The sequence below is a fragment of the Argentina anserina genome, chromosome 2, assembly GCF_933775445.1.
Source record: "Argentina anserina chromosome 2, drPotAnse1.1, whole genome shotgun sequence".
Taxonomy (NCBI): Eukaryota; Viridiplantae; Streptophyta; class Magnoliopsida; order Rosales; family Rosaceae; genus Argentina; species Argentina anserina.
The window spans coordinates 5,215,220-5,236,670 of record NC_065873.1 but is presented as its reverse complement, the minus strand read 5'-3'; the positions used below and the strand labels follow the sequence as shown (position 1 = coordinate 5,236,670).

Here is a 21,451-nt window from a genome sequence, read left to right as displayed (position 1 = left end):
TTATATAATCTCTTATTTTACGAGATACTCAATGTAATGCCTATATATAAGATTTTTTCATCAATGAATAAAGATGATGTTTATGTCTATTTTAATGCGTATTACATTCTTATGGAATAAAACTTTTGATTATCACCGAGTGAGTCACACCCAAACCCGAACAAAATAAACGAAAGGAAAAGCAAAAGGAAAAAGGATTTAAACGTCACGTCGCTCACTTGCCCAAGGTGCCTTCCCGACTCCTAAAGCCACACTTATTATATAGTCGTCTTTCTTCTCAACAACTCTCCAATTTAGTAATACGCAGTGTTGTGCTCTCCGATGGCCATGGATATCGAATTCAAAGACTACCAACTGCGCTGCGAGCTCCGCGGCCACGAAGACGACGTAAGACTTCTCTCTCTCCCCTCTCAATTTTATACGATAATCTCCATTAAAGCAAAATTGAATACTCTCGAAATTGAAATTGAAATTGAAATTGATTTCTAGGTCCGTGGAATTTGCGTGTGCGGCAATGCCGGTATAGCTACTTCTTCGCGTGATCGGACCGTTAGGTTATGGTCCCTCGACCCTTCCGACGACCGCCGGTACGCGCCGGAGAGGATTCTGCTGGGACACACGAGCTTCGTTGGCCCTGTGGTGTGGATTGAGCCCGATGAAGAGTTTCCGGCAGGCCGAATTGCGTCCGGCGGTATGGACACTATGGTGTTGGTGTGGGACTTGAAGACTGGGGAGAAGGTCCAGACTCTCAAGGGACATCAGTTGCAGGTCTCCGGCGTCGCTTTCGATAATGGTGACATTGTTTCTTCCTCTGTGGACAAGTGAGTGTTTAGGTTTTTGCTCATATTACAAGTTTGTTTGCTGCATGAATTGGTTGAGTTGTTAATATCTTACTAATGTCGGTTCGGTAATATCTGTATCATGTTTGATTGTGTGTACAAACAAATAAAGGAAAACGATTACGGCTCTAGGGTTAATTGAATCTGGCTAATCTGTGTTGCTTGTTTTGGCAAAAGTAATTGGTATTGATTTGTTAGAGACTGCTTATGTGCTGGTTGACTTACTATTGACTAGCTCTAGGGCACAGGGACAGTTGATTCTCTTATGGAGTTAAGCTATTAATAGCATTTCTGGATACTATAGGATGTTCATTTTCTTTTGGTGTCTTTTCAACAGTACTTTAAAAAGGTGGAGGAATGGCCAACCGGTTGAATCTTGGGAGGCTCATAAGTCGGCCATTCAAGCAGTTATAAAGCTTCCTTCCGGCGAGCTTGTCACTGGTATGTTTATTACTTGCTTATTGGTTCCCGGCTTTGTGTCACTGGTAAAATGTTTCATGTTTGGAAAGGTTTAGGACACATGTGATGCCTGTTCCTGTGTAGCTTTAGGACTGAAAAAGAGTACAATCCACATTCTCAGTATGTTCTATACTTTAGGTACCTGCTAAGTGAGCATTTCAGTTGATTATGATCATACAACTTCAGAATTTCACTCCCTGACATAAACCAGGTGTTATAGATTAGACATTGTTTGGCTTGCCATGTTGAGCTGAACACAATCTACATGAGACTCAAACACATAGATCCATTATTTTATTTTGTAGAAAATTATAATGTTGACTCAATTTTTTCTATCCAGGTTCAAGTGATACTACTTTAAAACTTTGGAGAGGAACTACGTGCACTCACACGTTTGTTGGGCATACAGGTAAATATCTTCTGTTCTGCTATGTTCTGATGATTTTCATGTCATGATTAGTGGTAGTGTATTTGATATTTCCTACATTGTTGCTTGATTGGTTTACTGCTTTATCAAACTTCAGTTTAATTTCTGATTGCTACAAATTGGACATGAAAACAGTCTTGTAAGATACGGTTGAAGATCAGTACAATTGAAGCCGTACAGTGTCTTTCTTTTTTTGTTTCTTTTCTGTATGGTTTATTTTGTTTGATAATAACACAAATGCATAGAGTCCATTTTTTCTTAGAAATAATGTGCGTAATATGCATTTACTCATTGATTCTACAGATACGGTTAGAGGCTTGGCAATGATGTCTGGATTGGGAGTTCTTTCTGCTTCACATGATGGGTGAGCTCATATAGGCTTTCATTATTGTTTTGTATGAATTGCTGGCTTTGTTTTGAATATGTAACTGATTAAACCGAGCATAATTCTATATGCATGTGTGTTGTTGGAACATGATTAGTTGTGGTAAATTTAGTGCCATCAAAAATAAAAAATGCATTCAATAGAAAAAACAAAGTACAATAAGAGACAAATACAATATGGAATAACTTTTTTGCTCATAGAATTCATACGTGAGAAAACTGTATGTAGGACCTTTTTGACTGATTTGAAACATAGAAATGAATTATTGGTTGTGCTTCTCCTACAAAGATGATTTCATTAAAAAGGTTGTTCTGAATATATAACTGATTAAACTGACGCAATTCTAGATGTATGTGTTAGTGTTGGCACATGATTATTTGTGGTAAATTTCGTGCAATCAAAAGAATAAAAATGCATTCAATGAAAAGAAAATGTATATTAAAATACAAATACATATATGAATAGCTTTTTTCGCAGCATAGAAATTGTACTTGAGAAAGCTTTATGTTGGACCTTGTTAAATTGATTTGAAACACAAATGCATTATTGGTTGTGTGTATGCACATTCTTTGCCAACTCTCAAGATGGAACTTTAGTTTTATGTAGACCCACACACACAAGCACAGAGACCAGAAACCACACCTACACATGACCTGGATACTCTCTTGAACTGGTTGAGAACAATGAATGTTACAAACACGCGGAAGTGACATATGTCTCTAACTTTTAATGGGAAAGCCGAAAAGGAAAAGCCACTTGTTCTGATGAACTTTCACTCTGAGGCAGTTTCTCTTGTGAATAATTATGTCATTGAGAAGATTTTGGAATCAAATTTGTTGCTAGCAAAGGTCTTTATATGCTGGTGGTACTATAATGTATTTTGTGTCCCTTTCTTTCTCGTCAGTTATCCTGAATTAGCAATTTTTTTTTGGATCAGTGCTATCAGTTATATTTTTTTTTTTGAAATTCAACTGCATTGCTAGCTAAGCTCTATATATGGTGGTGGTACTTTAATGTATTATTACTTATGATATATTCAGTTATGTATATTAAGCATAGGTCTCGTGATTTCAATTTTCTCTTCGGTCTGCTGCAGTTCTGTCAGGTTATGGGCTTTAACTGGTGAAGTTTTAATGGAGATGGTTGGTCATACATCTATTGTCTATTCAGTTGACTCACATGGTTCTGGACTGATAGTCAGTAGTAGTGAAGATTGTTCTGCCAAGATATGGAAAGGTGAACTTCTGATTTTTGCTTATTTGTTGAATACATGTGGGTTTTATTCTATCTTTTGTGTTTGTTCTATTATCTCAGTCATAATTGGGTTCTCTGGCAACTTTTTCACTTCCTAGTGAGACAAGGGCCTTTGTCTGTCATGTAGGCAAATTCCCATAAGTTCCCTAGTGAAAATGGGAGCAAAAATCAAACTCTTTCGTATTGGTACATCAGAAAAACAATTTATGCTTCCAGGAAATTGCTGTAATTGATACTCTTGTAGATGAAAATGGTTTGCAAGGATGTTAATTTTATTATACTTATATTGGTAATAGTTTTGTTTGGAGTTTGGTAGCGAAAGTGAAATGGATTTAAAAAAAAAACCTTATTCAGTCAGTCCACGGATTCTTGCACGTTGATATAATTTCTTTTATTAGTTTGTCTCTGGAAGTTGCATTCTTGAAATTAGCAGATAGTTATGTAGTCTTGTAATTAGGTATCTGAAAAAATAACTTGTGATTTATTGCCGTACTTGTGATTTAAATGTGGGATATAATGTTGTTTCAGATGGCGTTTGTGTCCAAAGCATAGAACATCCTGGTTGTGTTTGGGATGCAAAGTTCTTGGACAATGGAGATATTGTGACAGCATGTTCTGACGGAGTCGTGCGTATCTGGACAATTAACCAGGATAAAATTGCTGACGCTCATGATCTTGAGTCATATTTCTCCCAATTGACTCAGCAAAAAATTAGCAGGTATGGCCCATTTTCTGTTTCACATATGTTATGTAACAGTAAGAACCTGCTACACCCTGTAATGTGAATTTCAGCATTTCACCCATTTGTGCTAAGTGCTTTATAAACTAGTATTTCATAGCTAGCTAATGTCTTTTCCCATCAATCCATGTGATGAATGAGTTTGGTTCCGATAATATCTGTTATGGATACCAATTTGTTGAGTGGAATAGCGTTGTCCATAGTTTGATTCAACTTAGTCTGCAGTTTAAATCCCTTATGGTATGGTAAGGGTCGGCAAAGTGACTGGAGATTTTTGTGTACCCAAAAGAAAATATCTTTTGAGAATATACATTAAAAAAATTGAACCCTTTGCTTTATAATTTCTAATTCCACAAGCATCTCCAGTAATTTTATAATGAACCCGGCATTTGTTGAGATCTTTTTTTATACAATGCTCTTACTGTTGGTTGCAAATTGTTTCATCTTCTAGACCTTGCTCACTTGGCCTTATAATTACTTGTTTGTTTTAGGAAGAGGGTCGGAGGATTGAAATTGGAAGATTTACCTGGGCTAGAGGCTTTACAGATTCCAGGTCTGACATCTTGATTTTTTTATGTCCTTGGTTACAACAACCAACTCTTCTGAGAACACTGTCTAGATCTTGTAATTATTTTTCGGCAAGTAATCTTACATCAATCATGTTGTATCGTACTGTAATCAGGAACCAGTGATGGCCAGACTAAGATTGTCAGAGAGGGGGACAATGGTGTGGCATACGCCTGGAATGTCAGAGAACAGAAGTGGGATAAAGTAATTTTGATTTTAATAACAATATTTACCTTTGTTATTTGCCTTCTGCTGATATTAATTGTCTTCTAAAAAAGCACCATGTGAGTGCCCCGAGTGAAATTTACTGATTATGAGTCTCTTTACATTTGTATATCTGGTTTATGTTGAAGCAAGCATCGGGAAAATGGTGAATCAGTTATATTTGTGTCCTGATTGCTTTTTTAGTTGTTTGACTTGGCTTATTATGAGCCCTTTCGGGTGCATGACCTGTTTTTGGAATTTATGGAGGTGTCTTGTTGTACTGTTTTCCATCTTTCTATTACAGTGCAACTCTTTCAAACAGAAGATGTATTGAATAACTGTAACTCAATCTTAGGCACATATACCGATTGAAAAGAATATGTTTACATGTATAATTTTTTAATATCAAGTGCTTGTTTTGATTCATAACAAAAAATACTTGTGCCTTCTTTTTTTGGATATTTTATGTTTGTAATTTCATTACTATAAGCCATAGTATGAATTCTAATTGAAAACATCACCTGGAGATGTGGTTTCTGTGATTGTGTTGATTGGGAATGGATTCCCCGGGAAGCTAACAAAGCAGCACATCTTGCTGCGAAGCTTGGTCTCGGACGGTGGGTCTGCGCTACTGGTCGGAGACTCCCCCACCGTCCCTCACTATGGTGCTCAGAAATGATGGACTGCCATGTCCACACTAAATTTGGTTGTACTGGAGCTACTGCTCCGTCCTTTTTGTGCTTTGCCTATTCGAATACTCTCTCCTTGTTCGAGCTGAGGAAGAATAGTGAAGCTTTTATGTTGTATTTGGGCTTTCAGTACGGCTGGTCCTGGGGTTGTCCCCCTCTGTTAATTCATTTCTGTCTTAAACAAAAAAAAAAACGATAAGCCATAGTATGAATGAAAGTTAGATTCCATAGTGTAGCTATATGGTACTCGTATGTTACTTTATTGATTGAACTTGTTCTTTTATTCTCATGCATTCATTACTCATCAATGTGTATTCGAAAGGAAGAAATGAATCTAGTGCTAGCTATGTACATGCTTTCATTTTCAGGATATTTTAAATTCTCTTCTTTTTTATACTTAAAAAACTGAGAGCCCCTTACACTATTTCTTTCAATGTAGATTGGGGAAGTTGTTGATGGGCCAGATGACAGTATGAAGCGGCCTAGTCTTGATGGAAGTGAATACGATTATGGTTACGATCTAATCTCTTTCTCAGCATGTACTTTCATATACGTATCTTATGAATACTAATAATTTATGTGTATATTTATAATTTTTCTTTCTTTCTAGTGTTTGATGTCGACATTGGAGATGGTGAGCCTGTACGGAAGTTGCCTTACAATCGATCAGGTATAAATCCCCCCCCCCCACCAAATTTTTTTTCTTTATCCACCGTCTTCTCGATGAGTTTATATTATTTGTTTGTTTGTCTTTGTTTTACCTTCATATATGTGGATTGTTTATCACTGCTGAACATATATGACCTTACCTCTTGTTTAAGCCTGTCAACCTTTGATCTGTTGTAACGTGTAGCTGTAGGGCAATCTAAATGAGTGAAATAGATTTATTCCTTTTGCTCAATATTAATCAGTATATATTACCTACACAAGTGTAGAGAATCTATGATGCCTAATTACAAAGTTTCACAGAATTCCTCTCCTGTCTACGAAGAAAAAAAAATGTGAAGAACAGATTTCTGTAATTGTGACAGTACCATCTTTGTCCCCAGATTAATTATTCGGATAGCCATAAATAAATAACAAATTTAGTTTTTGTTATCTTGTGAAACTATGATTTGGTGGTACGATTTCATTGTGCTAGCAAAACGTGGTAGGAAAATAAGTGACATTCTAACTCAATAAAATCATTTGGAGAATATGAGTCATCATCCAGTTGTTTGTGTACAGATAATCCGTATGACACTGCTGACAAGTGGCTTCTGAAGGAGAATCTTCCTCTTTCCTACCGTGAACAGGTGGTAGCATTCATCCTCCAAAATACTGGACATAAAGATATTACACTTGATCCAACATTTCGTGATCCCTACACTGGGGGTAAGTATGATGTTGCTGAACTGTATGACCTTTGCACTGGAGAGGAATATATTTACTTCGCACCTGGTTATGTTATTTATTTCTTTTCTACTTTCATTTTCTTCGTTCCAGCTAGTGCTTATGTGCCAGGACAGTCTTCAAGCAAGTCTGGTTCTGCGAAACCTACTTTCAAACATATTCCTAAGGTAGACTCTTGATTTCTGATTCTAAAGCTTTTGATTCATCTGTAAGATTTTCATTCAGTGTTAAGTTGACCAAATTATTTAAGTATTATGTTTTTCTGGCTCAACACCTGTCTCCAAGGAAGCCTCTTAGGGTTGGCTGTATCAAGCTTTGTGCACTATGGTTCTAGATTATTACAATTTCTGTTTCAAGTTTGCTCACATATCCATTTGATCGAGGATAAGGCTTGGTTGGTTTACTTAAACAGATTTTGGAACTTATTGATATAGGACGATAGCATTTGTTGTTTACTCTTTCGTAGCTCGTTCTAAGTAGTTAAAGTGTTAAGATCACCCTATTGGAGCCTAGTTTGGTCAGATACTGCATGCACTTATACTCTTTTTTTCCGCAAACATGCTTTTATACTTGGAAGCAAGTACTATTTGTCACAGACTCACAGCTACACTTGGAAATCAACATTTCATTGTCATTTTTTTCTTTTCCTTTTCTAAGTTCCCATTTCATTAGGGTGTATGTCATATTTATTCTTCATATTACTCATGTCTTTGAAGAAAATTGGATACTTATTTTGCAACTTATCATTTGCCTGGGATGCTTATATTTCAGAAAGGAATGCTTGTTTTTGATGTGGCTCAGTTTGATGGGATTCTCAAGAAACTTACAGAGTTCAACAATAATCTACTCTCTGACCAGGTTTGTCTTTTTGCATATCTTAGAGACACCATTGGTACAATCTATTTCCTTTTTTTTATTTTGTATTTTTCCTTTTGTAGCGGACTGAGCCTGTGTGATCTTATAAATTTTCTTTTGATCAGCTTTGATGCCCTCTGGGTTATACTTATTTATCGTATTGAAAATTCTTATTGGCATGCTCATCATGGAAGTACCATTTATCAAGCTTAAATACCCTAAGCTACGTTGACCATCTCTCGCTAAGTATTGTTATTAGTTGACAGCTTTGCATAAGTTGTAGACTCGTAGTTGAATGTTGAATAATTGATGCGTATAAATAGTAATCTGATAAGCTTTTGCACAGATCATTAGAGTTGTTGATGAAGTATTGTTAAACTACCAGACTTGCGGACATTCTTTTTTGGTGAATAAATTTCTTTGGGCCTGATAAATTTTTGCACAGATCAATAGTGTTTGGACCCCATGTTGAGATAGTTCTTGATCATGAATTTTGTAGACTTGCATATATACTCTTATCTTCTAATTTTTTCATCAAACATGATATGGTGTTCAGTAACTAATAGTAATGTTCTAGTTATTAACAGTAAAACACAAGCTAAACTTGGGGTTATTAACACGTTAAATCTGAAGCCCCTTTTAAAAAAAATCAATCTTAATGTCTATTATTATCTAGGTAATATGGAAGCTTGGTGAAGTTCAAAAAAAGAAGAGGGAATGTAGATTGGCCTGTGGGTGTCATAATAACAACACCCTTAACATAAACCAAATTGATTTCAATTTCTAGTCGGGCTACCCTACCTTTCCGGCAGCTTTTTTGTTTTTAATTGATAGAGGCATGATCTAGTATTTATGATTTCTATTCATATATAATATTTGTATATATATTCCTAATGATTGTTTTGGAAATATCTTGTAGGAAAAGAGCAACTTGTCTTTAAACGAAGTTGAGGTTTCCAGGTTGGATGCTATCGTTAAAGTACTAAAGGACACATCACATTATCATTCTAGTAAATTTGCAGAAAGTGACATTGCTTTGCTGCTGAGATTGCTAAAATCGTGGCCAGTTACAATGTTATTTCCAGGTGAGCGCGAGCTTTGTCATTTCAATATTCATTTAAATTTTTTTTGGTAAGGGTGATGAACTTTATTTATGTGGATTGAACAGTTCTAGAAATCAAATCTTAAGAATGTAGTGTGCGGATAACTGGATGCTGACTATTCAATCTCCAATTACACCCGCTTAAGCTAGCTTGTTGCTGACTTTGTCGGTTGTTATACTTCACTACCTTTTTTGGATTACTAGCTGTATAATGTATAGCAATGGTTCAAATACGACTTGAAATTTGGTATATGATAGACAATCAAAACATAATGATATGAAATCTTGGGTGCACAATGGTATACAACATTTATGCAAGTACGATCTTAGTGGAAAGTTGTGATTTTTTTGAAGCGTTTGACTTTTTTTCTTGTTAAATGCATTATGATTCAGTGAAAGTTATTTTGGAGTGTAGCACTTTTGTAAATTGTATTGTGTTCATCTTGTGGCCATTGTTCGTACATGCTTCTCAAAAATGCTTTCACATATTTTGTTGAGACTCTGTTACCTTCTGCAGTTATTGATACCTTGAGGATGATTGTCCTACACCCTGATGGAGCAAGGCTTGTTCAACAGCATGTTAGAGCTGAAGATGGTACTGCAATTAGAAATATATCATGCTATGTATCTTGAAAGTTTATTGTGAGTTTGCACAAAATGTGTACTGAAGTTAGAGATGTTCTATCTCCTAGTGGACACACTTTATGCAAAATTCTAGTAATAGATGATACAAATTTTAGTTTGACTGCTAACTTGTTACTTTACACTAACCAGATTTACTATGGGAAATGATAAAAAATGTCTCGATGAATCATTCTGTTCCTGCGAACCTCTTGACAAGTGTTCGTGTAGTAACAAACCTCTTCAAGAACTCAAGCTTCCACCACTGGTTACAACTGCATCGCAGTGAGGTTTGCCTTCTGAAATATTACTAACAACCATTCAGGTTATTGGCATAACAATATTTGTGGCACTTCAGAGAGATATGTCTGCAGAAATTGATTTTGAAGTCCTGTTTGCTCACTTGCATTTTATTTCTTTAGTTTATTTTATGATATTTAATTGTTTTCTCATACATTGTCAAGTATCAGTCCACATCTATTAGATAACATATTGATTAGATTTCTCTATTGCCTTTGCAAAAGTTTCATGTGGGTTTTTTTTCCCCGCTTTAGTTATTAGGTACGGGAAGATGATTTCAGTTTCTCTGTTTTTTTGTTAAGTAACTTTTTATCTAAATAACTTGCAGATTCTAGATGTGTATTCAAGCTGTTATTCATCTCCAAATAAGAACTTACAGTTATCATATGCAACACTGATACTCAAGTAAGTCTTCTGTTGACCGCATTTGCGATCTATCTGCTATGAGTATAAGTAATTGGTTGGGCTTGTTTCTTTTCTCGTTTTAAAAATTGTTTCTAGAAGAGAATTCTTGTTTTAAAAATTCAAGCTGAATATCATCATCTGTAATTGGTTGACCTACTGTTATATGAATAGCTTCGTCTTGGCCCAAAAAAAGAAGTCTGAATAGCTTTGACATTTAGTATGTTTCTCTATATATTTGCTTAGGCAGTTTTATTTATGTTCATTACAGATGATGATATCCAGTTTCTCAGTGGGTGCAATTGGTGATGTTGATATAACTGTAATACTGTATGGTAATTGGTTTGGTTTGATATTGACCTTTTAAGTTTTCTGCTTTGAGTTCTGCAGTTATGCTGTTCTGTTAATTGATACCAAGGACCGGGAAGGTCAATCACAGGTTCTTTCAGCTGCACTTCAGGTATTAAATATTATCATATCAGTCTACTCTCTTACTTGCTTTTAATTGTACATTTTTTCCCAATCACTTGTGCCTCACCTCAAAAGATCTATATGCTTGTTTTTAAGACTAGAGTTCATATCCCAATAGAGATTTTTGAGATCTTGAGTCCTGAATTTAGTGATTTATGACAATAAAATAATGGTATTCCGCAGATTGCCGAAGAGGAAAATCTGGAAACTGATGCAAAATTCCGAGCTTTAGTTGCCATTGGATCACTGGTATGTTTTGAATACTATTTCTGATGTTGGGTTGATTTGTTTAGTTGAAAATAAGTGGTCAGCAGTTGTGTTGTCTTATATCCCATTATTTGTTGGTCCCCAGTCATCATTTTTAACACTACTCATTTTCTGATTTTTATCCCAATGCATTTGTTCTTACCTGTGTGGCTGTCTACCTTGAATAATTGCTGGATCAGTTATGAGTTGTTGGTGGCTATAGTGATTGTTATTTTCTTTTGGCATTTGCTTGAAACAGATGCTCGACGGTTCTGTAAAACAGATAGCTATCGACTTTGATGTTGAGAACATTGCAAAAATAGCAAAGGCTTCTAAAGAGACAAAAATTGCTGAAGTTGGGGTTGACATTGAAGTATTAACAAAACAGAGCTGAAACTGGAGTCCCCTGCTAAATGATATTTCTGGGCTGTGGAATCGGGACAGTGGAAGAAGAATAATTGTTTCGAACAACACAGAATTAGGAGGCATTTATCTTTGACAAGCCGGCCGCTTTTCTTTTTTGAACAGTTTTAGCAGAATATATGAGAATATCTGTGAGGGCGTCAATTGTGGCATATAAACTTGTTGAATGAGAGCAGAAAACATGCTATCAAGGCCTCAAAATGTATCTTTTTTTTTTTTAAAACCCTCAAATTGTACCATTCAAGTTCACGAGTAGCAGATAGACTGAATTAAACCATTCAACCGAATCTCTAGCTTGTCATAGATTGGCGAAGCTCAATCTGATCCATGCTATTTCAAAGGCTGAAATTAGTGGGATTGATTTTGATCTCGAGGCTTTCAGTTCCAAAACCATTGACGCTGTAGCACGTGGTAAATGACTGTTAAAGACCTAGACGATGTGTGCATTGAGGTAAACTGATTTGCACTACAAGTGTCTTAGCCGTTGCCGGTTTCGAATTAGAACGAACCCTCCAGTGATTCACAACATTCACTATTGTCCAACAAATAAACTAAAAAAAATATAAACTCGAGTGATGAATTCAGTTGCAAATCTAATGCACTTTGCTATTGCATCCGGAGAAGTAGATCAAGCTCTGAAAACACCATGGAAGGTCTTGCATGAGTAGGATCTCGTCTCCGGCGTCACATTCCGATTTGCTTCACATTATCCTATATTACTACTACACATTACAGATGATCTAATGCAATCACCGAGTGTACAAATTCGTTGTTTGATTATTTCCATTTTGCATAAAATCTCTGGTCACTCCACAACAACATCCTATTCAAAGGAATCCTCACATTCCTCTCCTTCAAATGCAAATGCCTTGGCGCTATTTTCTTTTCTAAGCTGAACCCAAAGTATTGTGGAAACTTCTTCAACTCCTCCAAACTCCTCTCCATCTCCTCCACCAAATACTCGTACTTCGGCATCAGATTTCCCTCCACGCTGTACCCAAATATAGCCGGCAGCCTCTCACACACCTTCTCCGCCTCGTCGTACGACAACCCTAAGCTCCTCAGGAACCTTACCTTCGCTCTCAGCTTCTCCACCCTTGTGTTCAACAAATGCGCGTTCAAGTTCGTTGGCGTGCTCAGCTTCTCGACTCCCACCTGTCTTAGGAAATGCAGCGTCGGACGGAGGCAGAACTCGACGTCGGAGAAGAGGAGGTCGGGGCAACGGAGGATGAGGCCGCAGGACTGTTCGGGCGAGGCGGAGAGCTCGTTGGCTAGAAAGTCGAAGATGGGGATGACGTCGGTAGGGTCGAAGTTGGAGGAGAAGAGATTGGGGGAGAGGAAGGCGAGCCTTTGGAAGTCGGAGTCGGAGAAGCCCTTGGACTTGAGGAAGTTGACGGTGGAGAGGAGGTGCTCAGCAGCGTCGGGGAGTGGGAGCTTGTTGGGTTTTGTGTCTGGTGGGATGATGCGGAGGGTCTTGAGATGACGGAGGTTTTCACGGTAAGAAGTGCGGAACTTGATGAAGTGATGAGGATTTGGATGAGGAGAAGAGACCAAGGAGGAGGAGGAGGAGGAGGAAGACGAGGGAGTAGGGAGGAGGGTGAGAGAGTGAAGCAGTGGCATTGTGGAGCTTTGGATGATCAGATGCTGAGACGTAACCAAATTTTGGTGGTCGTTATTTAAGAACTTGGGGATTGAAGAGGATAACAAGTTTAGTGTATGGACAAAGAAGAGTGATGAAAAAAGATGGAGATGTAAGATGTTATTGTATTTTTCCTTTTTAACCTAGTGTCATTTTTGACTAGTTGCAGTTTAGTAAAATTATTTATACTGTGCATTTACATATCCAATTCTTCTTTGGTTCTAACGTAAAGCAAACAAATTTAATTCAAGCAGTGTTTAGTCAATACACCTCCTGGCCTCCAAGGTTTACAATATCATCAATAATCTGAATACATGCACGAAAAATGTGAATATTTTTTACTGTGCAAGTAAATATGTTTGTATTGTATTCCTAAGGAAATATGACCTCATGAGTCATGATTCATGAAATTAACCCTGATCCAACATAAAGAAAACTAAGTGAAACTTATATATTCACCGGAAATTCCAATCAACAGGGTTTTCTTCTTCAATTTATTTCTTCTGCTAGTCTTCTTTTTCTAGGTTAACCCAGTAACTTTTACATATGTGTATGCAATGGTCTAAATATCGTTTTTGGTATCGTATGGGTCGAGAGGTAAAACGATATATCGGGAGATATATCGGTTTTATCGGATTTTCAATAAAATTTATAAAGTTATATTTCAATATATATCAAATAAACTAAAACAACGGTACTAAGTAAACTAAAGAAAATAAATACTTGATTTAATGACAATTAAAGTACACGAACGACATCTAATAATAAAAATAGGCATTTAAGAATGATTATTTAGACAAAAATTCATCATATATATTTAAAATATATATAAAGTAAAAATATATATGAAAAAATTTCAAAAAAAAGAGGAAATAAATATTAAAAAATTAGACAAAAATTGAGAAAATAATAAAAAAATTAAAGTTTGACCGATATTTGACCGAAATATCGGAGTTTGACCGATATTTGACCGATATATCGAGGTTTGACCGATATTTGACCGTTGACCGATATAGTAAACCGATATGGCGATATCGTATCGTTTTCTAAATATCGGCGATATATCGGTCGATATATCCGATATTTAGAACACTGTGTGTGTGTGGTGAATTGTGGGGCAAATTTTCTATTTTGTTTTGGTTATCTTCAACAAATTACAGCTAAACTATCATTGGGTTCAAGTTCGATACCCAGCTATCATTGGATTTTTCAACTATCCAAATGATACTGGGGACGCACAAATTTCAAAAAACAAAAACAACCCAAAAAAATATATATGCTTGGAGAACAAGCACACCAAATTACAGCATAGTAAACCTAAACTTTTACCGTTGCAACTGGCCCTTAAGTCGGTGGGATCGAGTCTCCAAAAGACCCACTCAAAATTGCTGCAAAATAATTCTTCTTCTTCTTCTCTCTCTCTCTCTCTCCAAATTCGCGGCTTCTGATCGCTGAGAATTCTCACAAACTAGCTTGTGGGTTTTGACTTTTCCAGATTGTGAGTTTCCGATTTCAAATTGTTTCATGATCTTTTGCTTTGCAGAAACTTACTACCTCAGATATGTGATTGTGTAGGGGAAAGAAAGTTTTCAGTTGAAACATCGGAAACCAACTCTCAGGTGAGCCTCTTCAGTACCATCTTATTGCAAAGCTAAATTCTTCAATATCTGGGACGGGACTAATTCCTATTGTGTTCATCCTACCACTTGAAAATTTTTGTTCTAGTTTGAAGAATTTGGCTTTTTCAATTTGGTGAGATATGGCTAAATGGTCGCGTAATTGATAATGTTTGATATGGTTATTAGTTCATGATCATCGCGAACCTAGAAAAATCTTGTTTTCTTTGTTATCTGAATGTCAAGTGGAGATCAATTGAATTTGATATGGTGAGCTATTGAGCCGGATGAAGTTATGATGATGCCATCTCATTACTGTATTGTCAAGTATGAACCTAATTAGTTTGATTTGTGTTCCTATATGAATATCTATGTTTATAGTATCTTTTGCTTTAGGACAATTGGAAAATTGGGTGGGGGTTTTTCTTATCTTTGACTCATGTCTTTGTGAAATCTCGTAGTGAACTTTGTGTTCTTTTTTCTCTGCAATTAGATATTTGGTATAAGCCTAATAATGAGACGAAGATAGGAAGCGTGGATGTGTTCATCATATCTTGATTCTTTTATGTTAGCAAATTGGTGTAGCTTTCTCTGTTAGTAAATCTTCGTGTATGGAGGGGTCCTTCAAGATAATTATTCCTATCATAAATTGGTGGAAAACATTAATACAGCTATTACTGAGCTAATGGCTTCAGAGGAAATACGTGGATTTTTGAACCTTGTGATTGGTGATTGGTGGTGTTTAGGACTTTGAAGCTCATGGATGGGGGTGATGGTGGTAGTGGTTTCACGTGCAACATTTGCTTTGAATCTGCTGATAAAGATCCAATTGTAACACCATGTGGTCACCTTTACTGCAAGTCTTGTATATATACATGGCTCCATGACCCAAGACATGAATCCAAGGGTTGTGGTTGCCCTGTTTGTAATGCTGTTATACAGGAAAACAAACTGATTCCTCTGTATGGAATAGGGAAATCACAGTTTTCGCATCAAAATTCTCGGTCTGCTCCTGAAGACAATACTGACAGTCTAGAAAGGCCAGCTGGTCAGAAGTCTGCCACTACTTCAACTCCAAATACACCAACTCCTTCAGCTCCTGAATTGCCATCTAATCCAAGACCTGCGACTCCTTTGGCTCCGCCGTGGACAACTGATGCAAGACCCACTCCTTCGGCTCCTGAATGGGTGTCTTATCCAAGACCTGACACTCCGTCAGCTCCTTCATGGTCAACTGATCCGAGACCTGCCACTCCTTCAGCTCCTTTATGGTCGACTGATCCAAGACCTGCCACTTCTTCAGCTCGAAACTCTCCTACTGATCAAATACTTGCCACTCCTTCAACTGCCGAAATCATTCTACAACACATTGGTAGGCTGTTAATACGTGTGGGACACTACATGCTAGTGAGGTTAATAGAAGTTGCCACAGATAAGCTCATTGAAGCTGTAGAAACAAAAATCAATGAGCTGAATGAGGCAGTAGAACAGAGGAACAATGCTAATGCAGAAGGAAGTGGAAATGATACTGTATCAAGTGAAGAGGTTGAAGTGACGGATACAAATGGAGAAGCAGGCAGTCTGGACCCCTGGGTTCTGTTCAATTAACTTAGGGATTCATAATGTTCATTGAGAGACAGGAATGTAAGAGACCAAGATCCCAGTCCAGGGGGGTTGTAGCTCTCGCTATTTTGCGTTTGATAGTGATTCTGAACCTTTGTTAAACTATATATCAGGTTGCCGAGGAGAAACTTGCTTATCATTGTTACAAGTCTTCGCTGTTGGATGAATGAATTAACTTAACTTGCCTTGGCTTATCTTTCTGAACCTTAACAACTGAAAGCGGAATTGTATGAATGAATTCTACTTTGATTATATTCTTGACTTGAGATAAGATAAATAGAATGTGCTTTTGGTTTCAATAATTTGATTTCAACCCATTGCTGTTAGATTACAAGGCATGTTTGAGTAGCAAATTGACTATTTTTTTCTGTTAGTCTATGGACAGATGCGCAAGTTCGGGCTTGATTATATCACCGGCCAACCATGCTCCAAGATTTTCAATTCACTAAGCAAATCAAAGCTTGGAATTAGTTGTATTCTAGCCATCAAAATGTTGCGCCTGCAAATGTTAGAATGTATTGAAGTAATGACTTGTAGAAAGTTCAAAGAGTTCTGGGCTCAAATGACAGTCCTCACGGAAAAGGAGCAATTCTATAATTTCTGTAATATTTATATGGTCAATTGATAAACACGTCCCTTGGTGAATTGAATTTCTTAACTACAGAGTGGTACTAATTTTTGTTTTTGGTGTTGCAACATTACAAAATTAGCCGCCACACTATCTTGGTGTGGCAAGACGATCTCATATTTTGTGGAAACTATGTTCATAAAGTTCATGGCTCTGAAATTGTAGAAATTTGTTGTCTTCAATGATAAATATGATAGTAATCATTTGGGGAGTATGTTCCTCTACGGAGAAATTTCTAGCACCATATGCTTGAGAGTTTAAGGAACTGTGTTGGGTCTTCAACGAAAATTGTAATAGTAAGCTAATGCATCTTCAATAAGAACATGAGCAATGATCATATACTCGCTCGCGGCTCTCCAGAAGAAGAATCATTACAGTACCTAGCTAGATAAAACATGATCAACGCATTTGTTGTTCTAGACCAAAAGCATCGGAGACTTTCGGAAGTTCCCTAACAGAAGCTTTTATGTCACTAAGTAACTATTACTCAAAGATCAGCCGCCTGCACAACGCTAGCCTATGTGACCAGCAAACAATCCTCTAATTCGTGCCTAGAAGAAGGAGGGAAGACTTGTCGTCGCCGCCTCGTGCCCCAGCCTTGCCGGCGACGTCATGCTCGACGGTGCCGCTGTTGTGCCCTCTCGTTTGCGGTTGAGACGCGGTGCAAAGTGGGTCGCCACTACCACCGGTCGATGCGGCCCGGTCGTGCAGTTCCAACGACACCGACGATGTCGAGCACGGCGGCCGGACGAGGGAGATCACCGGTGAGAAAAAATTGGCTGAAAGGGGAAATCGGGTTGGGTTCAGGCCGGCTCGGTTTCCTTTTTTGATTTTTCTGATTTTACGTTTCCAAAAATGTCCTTTTATAGCCTTCCAAAATCGGAAACCAATCTTCCGTTGTTAACAACTTTCAAACATGATGTCCAATTAAGGTGTGCCATGTGTCTACGAACTCGTATCGACGAGCTCTACAAATTCCATGAAGAAAGTTTTCAAAGATGAGCAACAAAATAAAAATCAACTCTTAAGCCACTAAAAACGTAACGTTTTTCAACCTTAAAAATTCCGAAATCACTTTCATTTCGTAAAGACATGGACGAGAAGGTGTAGAATGTGATTTTACTCAAATTACCAAGCATAATAATTCACAAGAAATTAAAAGGATTTAATCTCGAAAATTCGGGTTATTACAGCTTTTCCCCTTAAAGGAATTTCGTCCCGAGCTTCAAGTACTCTACTCAACAAACAAGTGCGGATATCATGTCTTCATATCCGACTCTAGCTCCCAAGAGGCATCACCCTCATCATGGTGACTCCACAAAACCTTAACCAACTCCACCTCTTTCCTACGAAGCTTCTTTGTCGACTTATCCAAGATACGAACCAGCTCAACAACAAAGGTGGCATTTTCCTTCACCTTAATTGAGCTGTGATCAATCACATGTGATTCATCTGGTACATACTTTCTCAACATGAACATATGAAAGACGTTGTGAACACTAGATATGCTTGTGGGTAAAGCTAGCCGATAAGCTACATCTTCTTCATTCTCAAGAATCTTGAAAGGCCCAACATACTCGGAGCTAACTTCCCCTTCTTGCCAAATCTCACCACACCCTTCATAGGAGAGACCTTTAGGAACACATGATCACCAATCTCAAACTCGACATGTCTCTTCTTTAAGTCTGCATAGCTCTTCTGTCTACTCTAGGCATTTCGGATCCTATCTCGAATGATCGAGATCTTCTCCGAAGTTTCCTGAACAACCTCAGGACCCATTAGTCTTTCATCACCAATTTGACCCAACAAATAGGTGATCTACATGGTCTACCATAAAAAGTCTCATAAGTTGCAATGCTGATACTAGAATGACAACTATTGTTGTAGGCAAAATCAATCACCCTCAGGTGATCCTCCTAACTTCCCTTAAAATCACGAACACAAGCTCTCATATATCCTCCATCACCTGATTCACCCGTTCTATCTGCCCATCAGTTTGAGGATGAAATGTTGTACTCATATCTAAGGTAGTACCCAGAGCATTATGTAAACTACCGCAGAACTTCGAAGTGAAACGTGCATCCCGATCAGAAATAATAGAAACAGGTGCACCATGAAGTCTCACTATTTCATCCACATATAACTTCTCTAACACATTCATTGAGTACATCGATACCGGAAAAAAGTGTGCCGACTTCGTCAATCGATCAACAATCACCCACGCTGGATCGTGACCCTTCCGGGACTTAAACAATCATGTCACAAAGTCCATAGAAATTTGCTCCCGCTTCCAAAGAGGAATAGGCAATGGCTTCAACATGCCAGCGAGTCACTGATGCTCTGCCTTCACTTGCTGACAAGTAAGGCACTTTGATACGAACTCAGTCACGTCTTTGTTCATCCCATTCCACCAGAGTTTCCTACAGAGATCTTTATACATCTTGTGCTCTCTGGGTGTACTGTATAACGAGATAGATGTGCTGCACGAAGGACCTCCTCCCTGGGTACACACCATCTTGTCCCAAACCTCAAACCTCCACTCGGATGAATATTCATCAAGCGAATCTACCACTAGATCTGCCAATCTAACTCATGAGAATCTATCTTGTGCGTGACATTGAATGATCCTTGAAACTAGTGTAGGTTGCATTGAAACACTACTAAGAAAGATCGTTGGTTCTCCTCATGATTGCACAAGATCAAACTCAGATGCGGCCTCAAGCATACGTCATTCCTGAACCATGAGAGAAGCTATCATATCCCTAGGTGTTCTACTCAAGGCATCGGCAACCACATTTGCCTGTCGAGGATGATACTTCAAAGTGAAGTCATAATCCTTAAGGAGTTCCATCAATCTCCTTTGTCTCATGTTCAACTCCTTCTGTGAGAACATATACTTCAAACTCTTATGATCAGAAAAGAGTTGAAATTTCTCACCACACAAGTAATGCCTCCAAATATTAAAGGCAAAAACAACTGCAGCGAGCTCTAGATCATGAGTGTGGTAGTTCTTCTTATGAACCTCAATTGTCTAGTGCCAGAAGTAACTACACCTCCATGCTACATCAACACTCACCCTAAGCCTTAATGCGAAGCATCGCTATAAATGACATAACCACCCCCACTAGTGGGAATTGTCAACACTGGAGCCGCAATCTAGTTTTTAGTTCATTGAAGACCTCCTCACATGTTCCTGTCCACACAAATTGAACATCCTTCTTGGTCAACTTGGTCAAAGGCGGAGCAATACTAGAAAACCCTTCAATGAATCTCCGGTAGTAACCTGCCAACCCAAGGAAACTACGAATCTATGTAGGAGTTTTTGGACGACTCTAACACTTCACTGCCTCCACCTTTGATGGATCTACTAACACGCCATCCTTTGAGACCACATGACTAAGGAACTTAACTTCTTTCTTTCAAAACTCACACTTCTCAAGCTTGACATACAATCTTGCTTCCTTTAGAGTTTTGCAGCACAATTTTCAGATGTATCACATGCTCTTCTTGGGACTTGGAGTATATCAGGATATCATCAATGAATACTACTACAAACTCATCCAAGTATTGGCTAAAGATTTGGTTCATCAAACTCATAAAATCAGCAGGAGCATTTGTCAAACCAAAGGGCATGATAACAAACTCATAGTGTCCATACCTGGTCCTGAATGCCGTCTTAGGGATATCCTCCTCCTTCACCCACAGTTGAGGGTAACCGGATTTCAAATCAATCTTAGAGAATACCGTAGCCCCTCTAAGCTGATCGAACAAGTCATCAATTATAGGCAAATGATACCTATTATTGATGTCACCTTGTTTAATTCCATATAGTCCACACACAACCTTAGTGAACCATCATTCTTCTTCACGAACAACACCGGCGCACCCCAAGGTGAGACACTAGGTCTAATGAACCCTTGATCCAATAACCCATCTATCTGCACCTTCAACTCCTTAAGCTTGTTCTGCCCCATCCTATAAGGTGCCTTCGACACAGGTGATGTACTAGGTACAACATCAATGCAAAAATCAACAACTCTCCGGGGAGGTAAACCCGGTATCTTCTGAAACACTTTACTATACTCAAACACCACAACAATCTCTGCGATGACTACCTCCTTATCCATAGACTTCACGAGTGCCAAGACTCATGTCCTCATGACATTATTTGACTTGAGGCAACGATAACAAAAACCTGGCCCCTCGAGATCATGGAAAAACACTACCATGTCAAAACAATCAATCAAAGCATGATGTTGCCTCAATCAATCAATTCCTAAGATCATGTCATAGGTTTGGTCTAGAATCACTATCAAGGAAGCAGAGAATTCTCTGCCTCCGATCACAATAGCAGATCGTCTCAAGCTCAAGAGACACTCCAAGAGGTGAAGTGACACATAAAGAGCTTCCAAGAGATGTAGGGATCAATCCTAGCACCACCACTTCCGAACTAGCAATAAAAGAATGTGATGCTCCCGTATCAAACAATACTCTAGCAAGGTAGTTAAAATAGATAAGGTAACTTCTACTCTTGTGTCCCGCTGACCCACTGCAAACACTCTAGCTTGGC

The 21,451-nt window shown here is 38.0% G+C and overlaps 3 protein-coding genes across 5 annotated transcripts; 2 read left to right on the top strand and 1 right to left on the bottom strand.

The window, feature by feature from the left end:
• Positions 1-221: 221 nt before the first annotated feature.
• LOC126785127 (uncharacterized) lies at positions 222-11,584 on the top strand. Its single transcript, XM_050510733.1, has 21 exons — positions 222-387; positions 490-821; positions 1,177-1,280; positions 1,639-1,707; positions 2,029-2,089; positions 3,207-3,346; positions 3,893-4,082; positions 4,595-4,656; positions 4,786-4,874; positions 6,003-6,075; positions 6,174-6,233; positions 6,791-6,937; positions 7,049-7,122; positions 7,727-7,813; positions 8,730-8,895; positions 9,430-9,507; positions 9,687-9,823; positions 10,162-10,238; positions 10,626-10,695; positions 10,890-10,955; positions 11,212-11,584. The coding sequence occupies exons 1-21, from the start codon at positions 322-324 to the stop codon at positions 11,344-11,346; spliced, it is 2,283 nt and encodes a 760-aa protein (XP_050366690.1). The 5' UTR covers positions 222-321; the 3' UTR covers positions 11,347-11,584.
• Positions 11,585-12,072: 488 nt separating this feature from the next.
• On the bottom strand, positions 12,073-13,007 carry LOC126785141 (transcription termination factor MTEF1, chloroplastic-like). The gene has a single exon (XM_050510754.1). The coding sequence runs from the start codon at positions 12,993-12,995 to the stop codon at positions 12,153-12,155; it is 843 nt and encodes a 280-aa protein (XP_050366711.1). The 5' UTR covers positions 12,996-13,007; the 3' UTR covers positions 12,073-12,152.
• A 1,403-nt stretch (positions 13,008-14,410) lies between these two features.
• LOC126785140 (uncharacterized) lies at positions 14,411-16,511 on the top strand. 3 transcript variants are annotated; one of them, XM_050510750.1, is made up of 3 exons: positions 14,411-14,512; positions 14,590-14,633; positions 15,377-16,511. In XM_050510750.1, the coding sequence occupies exon 3, from the start codon at positions 15,390-15,392 to the stop codon at positions 16,236-16,238; it is 849 nt and encodes a 282-aa protein (XP_050366707.1). In that variant the 5' UTR covers positions 14,411-14,512; positions 14,590-14,633; positions 15,377-15,389; the 3' UTR covers positions 16,239-16,511. The 3 variants fall into 3 exon arrangements, with proteins under 3 accessions (XP_050366707.1, XP_050366708.1, XP_050366710.1); XM_050510751.1 differs by having other exon boundaries at positions 14,820-16,511; XM_050510753.1 differs by having other exon boundaries at positions 14,419-14,512; positions 15,124-16,511.
• Positions 16,512-21,451: the final 4,940 nt, after the last annotated feature.

Bases quoted from the DNA above. Each gene is read 5' to 3' on its own strand.
- LOC126785127 (XM_050510733.1), top strand. From the start codon at position 322: ATGGCCATGGATATCGAATTCAAAGACTACCAACTGCGCTGCGAGCTC. The intron at 388-489 runs GTAAGACTTCTC...ATTGATTTCTAG, and splicing joins TCCGCGGCCACGAAGACGAC to GTCCGTGGAATTTGCGTGTG. The intron at 2,090-3,206 runs GTGAGCTCATAT...GGTCTGCTGCAG, and splicing joins CTTTCTGCTTCACATGATGG to TTCTGTCAGGTTATGGGCTT.
- LOC126785141 (XM_050510754.1), bottom strand. From the start codon at position 12,995: ATGCCACTGCTTCACTCTCTCACCCTCCTCCCTACTCCCTCGTCTTCC.
- LOC126785140 (XM_050510750.1), top strand. From the start codon at position 15,390: ATGGATGGGGGTGATGGTGGTAGTGGTTTCACGTGCAACATTTGCTTT.